Raw genomic sequence first — 15,662 nt, 5'->3', positions numbered from 1 at the left:
GGTTCTTGTCTAAAGGACCCAAAGTGGATGCACCTACAATCTTAAAGCGCCGTCTAAACTGATACCAAGTGTTAAGCGTGTTGAGGACAACTTGATTATCAGTATATAGGGAGAGTTTTGTAGGTAGAGAGGAATAAAGTAAAGCAGGTAAAGAGGATCCTCTACAAGAAGATAGTTCCAATTTACACCAAGAAGATCCAGGAGATTTAACCCAGTAGCAGAGTTTATGGATGTGCGCAGCCCAGTAATAGAATCGAAAATTGGGTAATGCAAGTCCTCCACTAAGTCTACAATTCTGCAATAAAGATTTACGAACCCTTTGTGGCTTCCCACCCCAAATAAAAGTACTAATTATCTTATCCAATGAAACGAAGAATGATTTTGGCAGAAAAAGAGGAACTTGCTGGAACAAGAAAAGAAACTTCGGTAATATATTCATCTTGACGACATCGATCCTGCCAATTAGAGAAAGGGGGAGGTTACCCCAACTCTGAATGTTGGATTTAACCTTTGAGATAAGGGGAGTGAAATTAGTTGATAAAAGATTAGATAGAGAACGAGTCACGTTGATACCTAGGTATTTAAACCCTGACTGACTAAATCGAAAAGGTAGATCTGACTGCTGGAGAGAAAATGCTGCAGTATTGACGGGAAAACAGTCGCTTTTGTCCAAATTTAATTTATAACCCGAAACAAAACTGAAGGTTTCCAGAACACCTAAGACAGCAGGCATAGAGGCAATAGGATCGGTTACATACAATAACAAATCATCAGCATATAGCGACAATTTGTATTCTACACCGTATCGGACTATTGCTTTAAACAAGTGGGAAGATCTTAATATGATAGACAGAGGCTCGATAGCGACACCAAAAAGCAGAGGGGATAAAGGACAGCCTTGGCGACACCCACGTCCGAGAGCAAAATAATACGAATAAATATCGTTTGTCTGAACCCTGATTTTAGGGGATGAGTAAAGGAGCTGAATTCAAGAAATAAACTTAACCCCGAATCCGAACTTCCTCAAGACTGCAAACAAATACTCTCACTCATTAATTACCTCTTTAAATAAGCTGATCAACTGCCATGTATTTTCTGTCTCTAGAAAAGACTTATTTTCATAGTGTGCTGTGTGGTTTTTTTTGTCTATCTGTCTGGCCCCTGCACCAGTAGAAACTGTCCACGCATTGCTGTTATCAATGTGTACAATGTGTATAAATACTACTGGTTTGCATGAATAAACTCGAATGTCTATTTGAGCATGCATGTGTTAGTGTGTGTTCATTTAGGCTCCCCAGATCGATCTGAAACACTCTGAGGAGAACCACACTTTCTAAGCACAGAACTAAAAGTTAATAGAAGTAATGGTAAAAGAGGCTGGAAGGCATGACGGAAGATCTGAAAGGCATAATCTGAGATTCCTGAGATACATGGAAATCTAACAAGCATCAAAAAAGTCTAAACAAAGACTAAACTCAAACAATATAACTGTTTGGTTGTGATCAGAATAAAAGGCAATGTGTAAGGTGACTTAATCCCCAATGAGATTTCTCTATGTTCTAGATGACCTTTCTACAGTACATGCCATTAAGTACTAGTGTCCAGCCATCAGTACAGCACGGGAGAGGAAATCTTGTTCATCAGATGTGTGATGGACATCTAGACAATCTGATAACAAACTACACACAACATTTATGTTGAGAAAATTCAGCTTGCTCTTTGTTCCCAAATAACATTGGACCAGATCCATAGTTTACAGCATCTGCCCACACATATTTAATCTGTATCACAAGTACTGAACACGTTAGAGGAAGAGAACGTGTAGCTTTACTGTTCCTTGTAACTTTATTGTTTATTTGCATCCGTCTTGTTTCATTTTAATATTCAGTTTTTAATTAATTAATTTCTTTTTATTCTTTTTTTCTTTTCCTTTTTTTTTTTATGAAGTATCTACAACCTAGGAGAGTCTGGCATCTAACATAATGTATGAATGTAGGAACATGGATTTCACTTACAATTAAATTCTACTAAAGCAATGAATTTGGGAATATTCTCAATTGTGATATGACCAATAGTGGACTCATGTATAGGCTACACCTGCTAATACATTTGATGACTACTAGTCATATTTAGCAGTGTAATTTGAATATCTACTCTTTAGTTTACCGTAGCAGTGGATAAGAACGAAAAAGTTTCATTTGACAAATCTGCTCATTTAGAGAGGGCTTTTCATTTGTGTTATAGGAAAGATAAGCATGATTACAATTCTGCTTATTCGTGTAAAAGTCAACTACATTGTGTAATCTAATTTCATGTATTGATATGTTTTTTTGTTGGTTTGTTTGTTTTTAAAATCTTTTGTCATTCGCACATATAGCCTTCTAGCTTAAAGGTAGTCATTTTTCCTGGTTTAAAAGACTGCAATCTACTGGAGAAAATCTAAATGGAGCAACGTAATTTTAAAAATGATTGTCAACTTAATAACTTGTGTTCATAATTATGGTCATTAAGTACATTACACTTAAATTCCTTTTAAATAATGTGAAAAGAAAGTGTGTTTGTGTGTGCATGTCATATTTTTGTTTGGATGTGTGTGTGTGTGTGTGTGTCTGTGTTTATCTGGAATGCATGAGAACCGACATGGCCATACTATGTATGAGAACATATGTGTCTGGAATGCATGGGAACCGGAGTTAACATAACTATATATATATTTTATGATTATGGCCCCTTTCACCTGTCACGGTCATTAAATTTTATGATCTTGACCTTTGACCTAGATATAGAGAGTAATCATGTGTCTTTTTGACCTTTGACCTAGACCTGTCAAAAATAAGGTTACAATATATACAAACTATTTCTCTCTGACACTATTTAACAAGTGGAGCAAGTGCTACACATTACCATCTAATGAACTTTATTTAGCTAGCTAACAGTTAGCAGGCTTGTCTTTTGGTTTGCTAATCTGCCAATTGCTTGCACTGCAGTTTAGTTCCGCCTCAGCATGGGTGCCATCTTCCACTCGCCTTCACGCAGGAATAACGTTGAATTATGAAAATCCTGTACAAATACTCGGTGAGGCCGTATTCAAAACGTCGGTACTGTTCACTGAACATGGAGCCTATTAAGGATGTAAAGTAACGGCGTTCTAGAACCTATGTAGTGCTCTATATGAATAAGTTAGATTCAGCCGTGACAGGAGTGACTTGGATAAACGTCTGTTTGGAAATCGGTAACAAGCGAGATGTAAAAATCTAAGACAGAAAGCCTTGTTGTAATTTTATGTGTAATGAGATAAATTATACATAATTTTCAATGAATAGAATATTACCATATGCAAAGTATGTATTAAATGACACGCATTTATTCAGATGCAATACAGAGCCACTCGCCATGGTGTGCGCGTGGGTCACAATTAGGATCGGCTTGGCTTGCTTGGAACCTCGGCCGAGATGGTATTAAAAAACAGTACCAGGTACTATCCACAGTGGAAAACCCCCAAAAAGCAAGCAGAGTCGAGCCAAGCCGTACCGTGCAGCAGAAAAGTGCCATAACTGGTGACGTCATCAGAACGTACTGTGTAGTTCTCAGAGTTTAAAAATTAAAAGAGAATTCAGACACATGACTAAACTTTACCTTTGAACCAGTAGCAGCAGGAGTCTGTGGAGATTTTCCTAAAGAGCGTCGTCTGGACACGGATTTCATTATAAGAGGTGTAAAGAATCAGGACACTGGAAGAAAAATACAGGGATTCATGACTCCAGAATCTCCACTGACCTGTTAACTGAGCAGCTCAGGTGGGAAGTTTCAAGTGAACTCACCTTTAGTGATGTTACGCAGAGTATCAGAGCTTCAAAACCCATGTGGAGAAGGAAGCTCCGTGACCAAGTGTTTGTTGGTTTCCTGTAATGGCGTCGTCAGTGGCAACGTGAAGCTTTCAACTTCAGCCTCTTCACTCTTAAGCCGTGTCCGAAATCGATCACTCGTTCACTATCCACTCTTCACTATATAGCGAATGACAGTTGATTCCACTATATGGAATCAAGAAGTGAAGGAAAATGAGTGAGCGAATTTGGACGCTGACGTAAATAAAGTGCATCAGCGAGCACTCCCTCATGGACATTATTATTGTTATTGTATCGTAAAACAGTAAAGTTCATTTTCTCCCTGTTCATTTGTCACATTTATTGAATTAGGTGATATAGAGAACAAAAACATCTGCTGGTCATGTTTATTTATTATTATGCTGATTTATTAAATCAGACAATGGTGACAATGGTTGAGGTGGTGGTGATGTGATTATAGCTAAAGTATCGTGATCATAATATATATATATATATATATATATATATATATATATATATATATATATAGTTTTGCTGAGATGTCACAGCGAACCAGTGACTACATTTCCCATTTCCCATCCTGCACTGCGGCCTACAAACAAGGACTGCAATTCCCAGAACACTCACATTCAAGCTAATCATGCACACCTGCATCAAATTCACAGCGCTCACAACCACAATATAAAAAGACTGTTTGAACACAAAGACTTTGTGCAGTATCATGGGGATAATGACGCATTCATGCTTAATAGTTACATGGGCTGTATAAATTACAACCTGTGGGAACTTCTGTGAACGATGTTTTGCAGTTAAAAGCAGCACATCGGATCATCGGTCAGCGCCCTCTGTCAGTAGGGAATCGTAACATGGCCACCAGAGCACTTCTGGTGGCGTCACCTACTGTTCAGAATTCTGAGCTATCCAGTTATATATTTAGATCAGTGAGCCGGGCATTGTCCTGCTGAAATAACCACGGACTTCCTGGGAAAAGATGTTGACTTGATGGCACATGTCTCTCTAAAATCCCAACATATGCCTCTGTGTCAATGCGACCTTCACACATATGCAAGTCATCCATGCCATGGGCACTGATGCACCCCCATACCACCAAGGTGGCTTTTGCACCTTTCGCTTATAACAGTCTGGATGATATTTTTCATCTTTGGCATGGAAAACTCTACGTCCGTTTTTCCCGAAAACGAGCTGAAAAGTGGACTCCTCTGACCACAGCATGTGTTTCCACTGCCTTTCAGTCCATCTGAGACTAACTCAGGCCCAGAGAACTCGGCAACATTTCTGCATAGAATTTGTGTGTGGCTTCCTCCTCCAAGCTCATGCGGTTAAATTTATCACAGTAGCATGACGATTTCTCAGCCAATGCCATCTGAGGGCTCGAAGGTCATGCACATTCAACAGTGGTTTCCGGCCACGCCCTTTACGAAATTAGATTTATACGATTTGAGCCACAACTGACATTTTTCACAAACAAATTTTAAATCACAGGGGCAAGTCAAAGTTTATAAGGTAACATCAGTCTTTGTAAATTTGTTAATATGCCTGTGTGGGAGGAACAACATCTGTAAGGTTGTAGTTCTTGCTTTTAAGTTTATAGCTTTTGCTCTGTTATCTTTAAATGTTCAAGGTATTAGGTGTAATTTTAAATGTAAGGCACTTTTTCTTTTTTGCAAGAAGCAAGTTAATTGTTTCTTTCTTCAAGAGACTCATTCATTGGATGTAGATGTGAGATTTTGGAAGTCACAATGGGGGGGGGGGGGGTATTTGCTCATGGAACTTCCCACTCAGCAGCGGTCGCCTTTTTGTTTAATCGAATGGACTGCAAGATTATTGCGTGTTTAGGTGATAAAGAGGGTCATTGGATTATGGCAGTTCTTGAATCTAATGAATGTAATTATATCTTGATCAATGTTTACAGGCACACTAACAAGGCCGTTAATAGGTTGTTTTTTTAGAATATGGCAACTATTAGTGATGAATGGAAAAATACATATTTTACTAACAAAGTTATTATTGAATGAGATTTTAATGCTGTTCCAGATGAATGGCAAGAAAGATATCCTACTCCTTTCAATACTTTTTCATACAACCCCCTGATAAGTAATTTATCCCAGCTACTTGATTTAATTAATATTTCACGTGTGAAGTACCCTCATAAAAAAACTATTTAAATGGGAGTCTTTTTCAGGGTGTATTCAATGTTCTAGACTAGATTTTTGGCTGATAACTAGTAATCTTCTTCTCTCCTCATATAACTGATATCTCTCCTTCAGTATTAACTGATCATAGAGTGATATTACTCTTTTTAGGAGTAATGTTAGCTTACCACCAGCAAGATCGAATTGGAAATTTAATTGTAAATTGTTAAAAAGTGAAGTCTGTTTTATCAATGATTAATGATGTCAAAGATGTCAGAATTAACTTCCACTGGCAGGTGGGAATGGATTAAATTCTGGATTAAATTTTGATAAATAAAATAAAAGAAGGAAAACGTTTGGTCAATGTTAGAAAATCAAGGCAGGTAACAATCTTAGTAACAAAGACATTCTCAGTGAGAGAGAGAGAGCAAAGAGAACTTCTACAATCTGAACTGGATGATTTCTATACAGAAAAGGCTAAAGGAGCATTCATAAGATCAAGAGCCAGATGGATTGAGAAGGGAGGAAAATTCTTCATATTTCTTTAATTTAGATAGAGATTTTTTTCAATGATGGAAGCTGATATTGATATTTCAGAATTAGACATTGCTATAACACAAATGTCTAATGGTAAATCCCCAGGCATTGAAGGCATTACTGCAGAACTATATAAAAACCTTTGGCCTGAAATAAGAATCTTAGCTCTAGATGCACTGAAAGAGTGTACAGATAAAGCTAAACTATCAGCATCAATGAAACATGGTTTGATTATTTTAGTCCCAAAGCCAAATAAGGACTTTTTTTTTTTTTTTAAGATAACTGGAGACCAAGAACACTTTGATCCAACGATTTCAAATTGCTCTCTCATGTTTTTGCAAATAGACTTAAGAAACGCATGGGTGTTATTATTACTAAAACATGATCAGCTTTTATCAAAGGAAGAAGTATTCACAGTCTCATTAGATTAGTTCTTGATATGCTTGATTATAATTACTGAATTAAAAATAAGTTTACTTTTATTTCTTGATTTTTTTTTCAAGGTGTTTGATAACCTCAAGCACCAATTTCTGTTCAATTCTTTGGCTTTGATCCCATGTTTTATAGTGTAATTTCCATGTTCTATAATGTATATTTTAGTAGTGTTTCTCTGAACCTGGGTCTATCACCCAGAATTCAGATTAAATGAGGAATCCGCCAAGGATGCCCTATTTCACAATTTGTGTTTAACCTAGCAGTTGAATTAATGTGTTTATTTTATTTATTTTTTTCAATCGGATAATAAAAGTATTGATATTCTTGGTAGGACTTTCTCCAGAAGTCAGTTTGCAGACAACACTCTCTTATTTCTTAATAACAAAAGAGGTGCTTCCATTAGTTATTGAAAAAATTGGCATTTTTTCAAAAGGCTTCAGGTCTGACCATAAACTTAAAGTGTGAACTAATGGCTGTTCATAATTGTACTTTAAAAGAAATAAAGGGTATTCCAGTAAAAAAAAAAAAGGAGGAAAAAAAAGGTGTACCTAAGGGTTATGATGACCAAGTATTGTGCTAATAGAGAACACTCAAACTTCAATTCTAAAATTGAAGGAATGAAAAAATCCTTAAATCATTGTTTATCTAGAGACTTATCTATTTTGGGCAGTGTTAGATTTCCACGTATCTCGGGAATCTCAGATTATGTCTTTCAGTCCTCAGTCAGCCATTCTACAGCCTTTTTTACTTCTATTAACTTTTAGTTCTGTGCTATGAGCGAGAAAGTATGGTTTACCGTAGAGCGTTCGGGTCTGGGTGGGTCTAAAATGAACACACACTGACACATGCATGTTCACAGAGACATCCCAGTTTATTCATGCAAAACAAGAATATTTATACACATAGCTAAGAAGCAGTGCGTGGATGGTTTCTACTGGTGCAGGTGCCAGACAGATAGACAAAACACACAGCGCACAGGGTCATACTACAAAATAAGTCTACATGTGTCAGCTATATTAAAGGATGGCAGTTGATCAGCTTATTTAAAGAGGTAATTAAATGGATACATTCATCATAGGTATTTGATAGCACAGAGACACACAAACAGAAACTATAACCCAGTATTCCCTGTATCCAAGGTGTCTTAATAGCAGTTCATAATATGAGAGTACATGATATAAGAGAATTTCCTTTCAGGCAGAATCCTCTTGACTAAAACTGAGGAAATAACCAAACTTATATATTTATCTCAAACCTTGTATATGGCCCCAAAATTAGATAAATCTGTGAAATCAATTTTATTTAAATGTACAGTGAGGGAAAGAAGTATTTGATCCCCTGCTGATTTTGTACGTTTGCCCACTGACAAAGAAATGATCAGTCTATAATTTTAATGGTAGATTTATTTGAACAGGGAAAGACAGAATAACAACAAGAAAATCCAGAAAAACGCATGTCAAAAATGTTATAAATTGATTTGCATTTTAATGAGGGAAATAAGTATTTGACCCCCTCTCAATCAGAAAGATTTCTGGCTCCCAGGTGTCTTTTATACAGGTAACGAGCTGAGATTAGGAGCACACTCTTAAAGGGAGTGCTCCTAATCTCAGCTTGTTACCTGTATAAAAGACACCTGTCCACAGAAGCAATCAATCAATCAGATTACAAACTCTCCACCATGGCCAAGACCAAAGAGCTCTCCAAGGATGTCAGGGACAAGATTGTAGACCTACACAAGTCTGGAATGGGCTACAAGACCATTGCCAAGCAGCTTGGTGAGAAGGGGACAACAGTTGGTGCGATTATTCGCAAATGGAAGAAACACAAAAGAACTGTCAGTCTCCCTCGGGCCTGGGGCTCCATGCAAGATCTCACTTTGTGGAGCTGCAATGATCATGAGAACAGTGAGGAATCAGCCCAGAACTACACGGGAGGATCTTGTCAATGATCTCAAGGAAGCTGGGACCATAGTCACCAAGAAAACAATTGGTAACACACTACGCCGTGAAGGACTGAAATCCTGCAGCGCCCGCAAGGTCCCCCTGCTCAAGAAAGCACATATACATGCCCGTCTGAAGTTTGCCAATGAACATCTGAATGATTCAGAGGACAACTGGGTGAAAGTGTTGTGGTCAGATGAGACCAAAATGGAGCTCTTTGGCATCAACTCAACTCGCCGTGTTTGGAGGAGGAGGAGGAATGCTGCCTATGACCCCAAGAACACCATCCCCACCGTCAAACATGGAGGTGGAAACATTATGCTTTGGGGGTGTTTTTCTGCTAAGGGGACAGGACAACTTCACCGCATCAAAGGGACGATGGACAGGGCCATGTACCGTCAAATCTTGGGTGAGAACCTCCTTCCCTCAGCCAGGGCATTGAAAATGGGTCGTGGATGGGTATTCCAGCATGACAATGACCCAAAACACACGGCCAAGGCAACAAAGGAGTGGCTCAAGAAGAAGCACATTAAGGTCCTGGAGTGGCCTAGCCAGTCTCCAGACCTTAATCCCATAGAAAATCTTTTAGGGAGCTGAAGGTTCGAGTTGCCAAACGTCAGCCTCGAAACCTTAATGACTTGGAGAAGATCTGCAAAGAGGAGTGGGACAAAATCCCTCCTGAGATGTGTGCAAACCTGGTGGCCAACTACAAGAAACGTCTGACCTCTGTGATTGCCAACAAGGGTTTTGCCACCAAGTACTAAGTCATGTTTTGCAGAGGGGTCAAATACTTATTTCCCTCATTAAAATTCAAATCAATTTATAACATTTTTGACATGCATTTTTCTCGATTTTTTTTTTGTTATTCTGTCTCTCACTGTTCAAATAAATCTACCATTAAAATTATAGAATGATCACTTCTTTGTCAGTGGGCAAACGTACAAAATCAGCAGGGGATCAAATACTTTTTTCCCTCACTGTATATGGAAAAATAACACACACTATTTGCATAAATTCCAGGTGGTTAAAGAGTATGAACGTGGAGGCTTGAAAGTCATTGGTCTTGGTGTATTCAGAATAAAATGGCTTAGATAATGTTTAATAAAGACAAATTCAATATGGTACCATATTCCAAATAATATTTTTTTTTTAAATCAGCAGTCTTGATTTGGTGTTAAGATGCAATTCAGATATTTTAAATTCCTCTGAAGGTATCAAATTTTCATAAACGAGTAATGTTATTTTGGAAAATGATATTTATCCATAGTTTCCCCTTCATAACACCACTCTTTGGAACAACAGGGCAGTAGTGACTAATAGAAAGTCTCTGTTTAAAAGCGACTGGAATAACAACGTAATTATTTTTATTCATGATGTTAGATGCTAATGTCTACTGTTTATCTCAGAGATTTCACTAATAAATAGAGTTAAAATTCCAACAAAGGGCTATGATAATATATGTAATGCTGTGCCCAGTGGACTGTTAAGAATAATACAAAGCAGTTTTTCTGATCCTTTAGCTAGGCCTGTAATTTCTCTTCCTTCTTTAAAAACATGTAATGTTGATCTTTTTGACAGTAAGTGTAATATTAAACTTCTCTACAAAGAATTTAAGCGCAGCATCACTGGTAATTACCAATGTTATTTTCTGGGAGATGTTGAAACTCCAGTAAGGAATAAAGCATTTACCTTTATTTTAAATACCCAGGTGCTCTGAAGGTTAAGGAGACCCATTACAAAATCATGTTTAGGATTTACCCTGTTAGTGAATTTCTACGAAACAGATTTCATTTCGGAGTGGATCCTTGTAGTTTTTGTTCTTCTTTTCCTGAAACACTTGATCAGCTATTCTTTTACAGTGAAGTTTCTTCTAAATTTTGGTTTGATATAAATAGCTGGTTGTCTATTAAAATGGAGTCAACTCCCCCATGTTGTTTTACAAGATATTCTTTTCTTTAAAGTTGACTTAAATCCCCTTTTTTCTGATGTTGTGAACTTTGTTTTATTGTTGATTAAATATCATATTCATACTTGTCAATGGAAAAAATGTAAGCCTGCCTTTAATATTTTTCTATGTGAGGTGGTGAAACTGTTTTGGAATTTTAAATGTCTCAGAAAACAAAGCAGAAAGACGGGGAAAAAAATCTCTCCATCTCAATATCTGCTACTTTTAAATAGGTTTCTTTGATCCCTGTATAATTAATTCTTTTCATATTCAATTAAGAAACAAATACAGAAGATTAAAAAATGGCTTATTTTATTATTCATTCACAAATCCAAAAAAACAAAGGAAAAAAAAACTGTCATGCGCAAGTAAAAAATAAAATAAAAATTAGAAAATGGGTCTAATGTCAGGTTTCATTTTAACATTTTATTTGTTTCGGTTGGCTGTGTCCTGGAAGTTATTTATTTCTTCAGGTGTTGTGCACTGTTAGCCCAGATTTCATATCTACCTAACAATTTAATATATTACATATATACAATATATGTTTTAAATACAATATATTACACATTAATATATAACATACTTAAATTATTTAAGTTTGAGTGCATTACTAAAATATTTAAGTAGTCTACTAACTTGTAGACTTGTATACTTGTAGTCTACTAACTTGTAGACATATTTCAATGTGTGAATAATTTTAAGTTAAATGGATTAACATTATTAAGTTTTTGTCCTGGCCACGCCTCCCCACTGGTCAGCTGTTGCAGAGTCAGGGGAAGTCATTTTCTCTCGTGGTGAATTCGAGGATCTGTTGATGAGCAGTTAGAAAGTATGTTTTAGTCAGTTTTTATTGTTTCTATTTTCCATTGAGAGGCTGTTTGTGAGTAATAAAAAATAGAGTTGAAATAATTTTGGACGTGTTCTCGCTTGAACCTGAACCAGGCGAGTTCAGGGGACATTTTTTCATCTGTTCATTTTAACTCTGAAAAATATTGTTTGAAACCGGATTTTGGATGTTTTCTCCCGCTTGAACCCCTGCCAGGTGAGTTCAGCAGACAGATATTTTTCTTTCTGTTCGTTTTTAACAGTGAAAAACATTGTTTTAAACAATTTTGGACATTTTCTCCCTCTTGTTTCTCCCGGTGAGTTCAGCGGACATTTTTTCTTCAATCTGTTTCTTTCTCTGTTGGGATGTAACTGTCAAGGACTCGTACAGTCAAGCTCCAGTGGGGATCCTCTGCTTCAATCAGAAAGTCCTCAGCTAAACCCATTCAAAGTGAGCATGGTCTTGAAGGGAGTGTGGTGATGGATGAACTGGCCGACCTGCCTCAGGCCTTCTGTGTTCTTTTCGGACTAATTTATGCCCTGTACCTGGACTATCCTAAGTGTATGAAAAACTTTCCATAGTTTCCACTTTATTCAGCTGGTAATGCTCAACCTGGGAGGTCACCTGGCACCCAAAATTCAATCTTTGAAAAATCAGCTAACAGTAAAATGGGCCTCCAGATTGTTCTACTACTGTTCCACTAGCAAGTGGCTCATTTGTAATGTTGAAGTGCATCTTTTACAATACTGACACTGATTTTTGTGGTTTGATTCAATTCTTATTTGCAATGTTCCTATTTTATAGAAATGTATTTTATTTATAAATACAGTGGTACAATACTGATGTCTAGTGAACATTTCATGTGAATAGCCTCGTTGGAAATATACTTACTGAAAACAAATGTTGATGCGTCCAATAATTTCCCTCACTGTGTGTGTATAATTATTTATACATACACACATTTTTTTCAGCTACTGAATGACTAAGTCCTTCCCTTCAAATGCTAGAGAAGTTAGAAACGTGTACACCAATGTCGTATGTATCTTTAGAGACGGTCCCTTAATTTGCGCATATCGAACATCAAGAAGACTTTATACCAGTCTTGTGGACTTTTTGTTTCTTGTTCTCGTTTTCTTTTGTTCTGGCTGTTGTGTCTTACGGTGTAATTGTGTTCCTGTCTTGTGGTGTATATTCAATTCCATCAATACTCACACTTTTATTACTCTTCACTAACCCAAACTAAAGGTTAGAACATGATACATCATTTATATAGATTTATAAACTGTGGTGTAACTGTGTGCACATGCTATGTAGACCTGGGGAGCGGGGGACGCTTTAGCGTGTAACACAGCTAAGCGCTATCAGCTATGAGCTAAATAAACCAGCACAGGAGAATTGATTTGGATTATTATTATTATTAATATTTTATTTTATTTACTTACCTACCGGTTTCCACAGAGTCCCTCACTTCCGGTCTGGTGATATCGGGATGTTAAAAGGCTCCTTGAAGTGATCTCGGTTTGAACAGAACCGGATTTAACAGAGTGTGCGTTTGGTTCTTTATCTGCCACCTCGACCCATTCTCTCTCTCTCTCGCTCTCTCTGTGTGTGTGTGTGTGTGTGTGTGTGTGTGTGTGTGTGTGTGTGTGTGTGTGTGTGTGTGTGTGTGTGTGAGGGTGAGAGAGAGAGAGCAGTTGAGCGTGTAGGAGTGAAGCGCATGGGCAGTGTGCTTTAAACCAGCGCCGTTGAAAAAGAGAGTTGCGACACGCTTTGATCTCGCCGTAACGCAGTCACGTGGTTCATGTAGCTCTCAGTAGTTCCAAATAAGTCCGCGCCTTCGACCTGTTTCAATGGGTTTAAGCGGGACAGTGTCGCGACACTTGGTACACGGTCACCTAGTTCCAAAACTAGTCAAACCAACAGAGGTCTTTGACAGAATAATAATCATAAACACAGTAGATGAGAGAAACAAAACTCACTTTTATTGTCCAATACTAGCAGCCACCATTAGCTAAAACAGGCAAATTGGTAACAGTATTAACTTGGAGCAATCTGTTTATGGTTTGGAACAAGTGTCTGGGATTATTTAGAATGTTTACAATAGCCTGAGAGAAGTAAGATGATCTTTCAGTCTCCATTAGTACTCGGTAATCACCCAGTAGATCCCATGCTTGATAGTAGACATTCAGTCTGGTAAGGCACCATTTACGCTCCACTTTCTGACAAGCAGCCTTTCCAGAGCGCAGAGTGTCATTATACCAGGGAGCAGAGCGGGTGAATGTGACCTTACGTGACCTTAGATGAGCAAAAGAGCAGAATTTAACTGCAAAACTTTCTCCTCCAGCGATGAGGGATGAAGATCGCTTGAGGTGGAAACAACCGAATTGGAAAACTGTCTGATCAATAGACTTCCACTTCCGGAAGGTTACTGTTCGGATGGTAGGCTCACTTGGATGATACAGTTCCAGGTTAAAAAAGACAGCTGAATGGTCAAACAGTCCAATGTCAACAGATGAAGACTGAGATACAAACGAGCCGATTGCGATCACGAGATCCAGGGTGTGGCCCTTGTTATGAGTCGGGTCAGTTACAAACTGTGTGAAGCTAAAACAATCAATTAGCGACAGAAATTCCTTAACCGCCACAGAGTCACTCCGGTCCACATGAATGTTACAATCTCCCACAATTAGAATTCTGTCAAACTTCATTCTCAACATTGACAGGAAGTCAGCAAACTCCGACATAAAAGCTGCATGTGTCTTAGCCTTAGGTGGTTTATAGACTGTAGCAATGATGGTAGATAGAGAAGCAGAAATACTCAAGACCAGGCATTCAAATGATGAAAACTGGGGAACGGACACAGAGCTTGTGTTGAACTTCAGGTTATAAACCACAATAATGCCTCCGCCTCTGCCAGATAGCCTCGGGAGATATAATACTCCAAAGCCCGCTGGAGTGATCTGGTTAAACAGGAGTCCATCATTTACTTTATGCCAGGTTTCAGTTAAAAACAACAGGTCCAGCTTTTTATCTGTAAGAAAGTCCGACAAAAGCAGCGCCTTGTTATTCACGGACCGAGCATTGAATAATGCGGCGTAAGCCAGGCTCTGAAACGGAGACGACAGTGATTTAATCTCCATGAGGGGACCTGATATTAAATTACTGTGATCAACACCAGTATGGAGCAGTTTGTTGGTCTTACGTCGACAGGTAGGGACAAAAATGTTAGGAGAGGATGAGACAGCAGAACTGCGTCTCAAACCCCGATGGATATATGGTTTAGGATGTAGCAATCCAGCATCTAGAGGGAGTTTGTAAGAGTCTTTGGCTAGAAAATAAGAGTTCTGTTTTAAAGACAGAAGCTGGCGTAGGGTGTGTACCTTAATGCTAATGATACTTTATTTGTGACATATACATTAAAGCACAGTGAAATTCTTTTCTTCGCATACCCCAGCATGTCAGGAAGTTGGGGTCATCTATGATACAGCGCCCCCTGGAGCAGAGAGGGTTAAGGGCCATGCTCAAGGGCCCAACAGTGGCAGCTTGGCAGTACTGCGGCTTGAACCCCGGACCTTCCGATCAGTAACCCAGAGCCTAACCGCCAAGCCACCACAGCCCCCATGGTCATTGAGAGCACACTCACAAGGCCAAGGCGTTGATACTCCAAAGCACACTGCGAGCACCAAGTCGTACAGTCCTCACATGCAGCCGGACCGAGGCGTTGATTCCCCGTTGCACGCCGCGGGTTATTCCAGGTGGAACACAGAAGTAAAAACAACAGTCCAAAGTACATAAAATGGCACCACATCGCAACCGTAGGGGCACTAAAAACAATATAACTAAAATAACTCGCTGTTATTTAAAACAATATGACTTACGATAACAAACGAAAACAAACAAAACGGTGACAGAAGCGGCAGCAAAACGCGCCAGCGGACATCCAGATAATCAATAACCGATGTTCTAGTGACTCAAAGTAAG

At 38.4% G+C, this 15,662-nt stretch overlaps 1 protein-coding gene across 1 annotated transcript in view; it reads right to left on the bottom strand.

Annotated features, from left to right (window-relative positions):
• The window catches only part of LOC128621083 (zinc finger protein 420-like), a 56,505-nt gene extending 42,980 nt beyond the window's left edge, over positions 1–13,525 (bottom strand). Inside the window, exons 1-3 of the mRNA XM_053646563.1 lie at positions 13,124–13,525; positions 3,822–4,031; positions 3,637–3,731 (exon numbers count right to left, since the gene is read on the bottom strand). Of these exons, the coding sequence (XP_053502538.1) occupies positions 3,637–3,705 (69 nt within the window). The 5' untranslated portion in view covers positions 3,706–3,731; positions 3,822–4,031; positions 13,124–13,525. The remainder of the gene's footprint in view (positions 1–3,636; positions 3,732–3,821; positions 4,032–13,123) is intronic.
• Positions 13,526–15,662: the final 2,137 nt, after the last annotated feature.

This window comes from Ictalurus furcatus, chromosome 17 (genome assembly GCF_023375685.1).
Source record: "Ictalurus furcatus strain D&B chromosome 17, Billie_1.0, whole genome shotgun sequence".
Classification (NCBI taxonomy): domain Eukaryota; kingdom Metazoa; phylum Chordata; class Actinopteri; order Siluriformes; family Ictaluridae; genus Ictalurus; species Ictalurus furcatus.
Note: the sequence above shows the minus strand (reverse complement) of the source record. Positions and strands in the feature narration are given on the sequence as shown.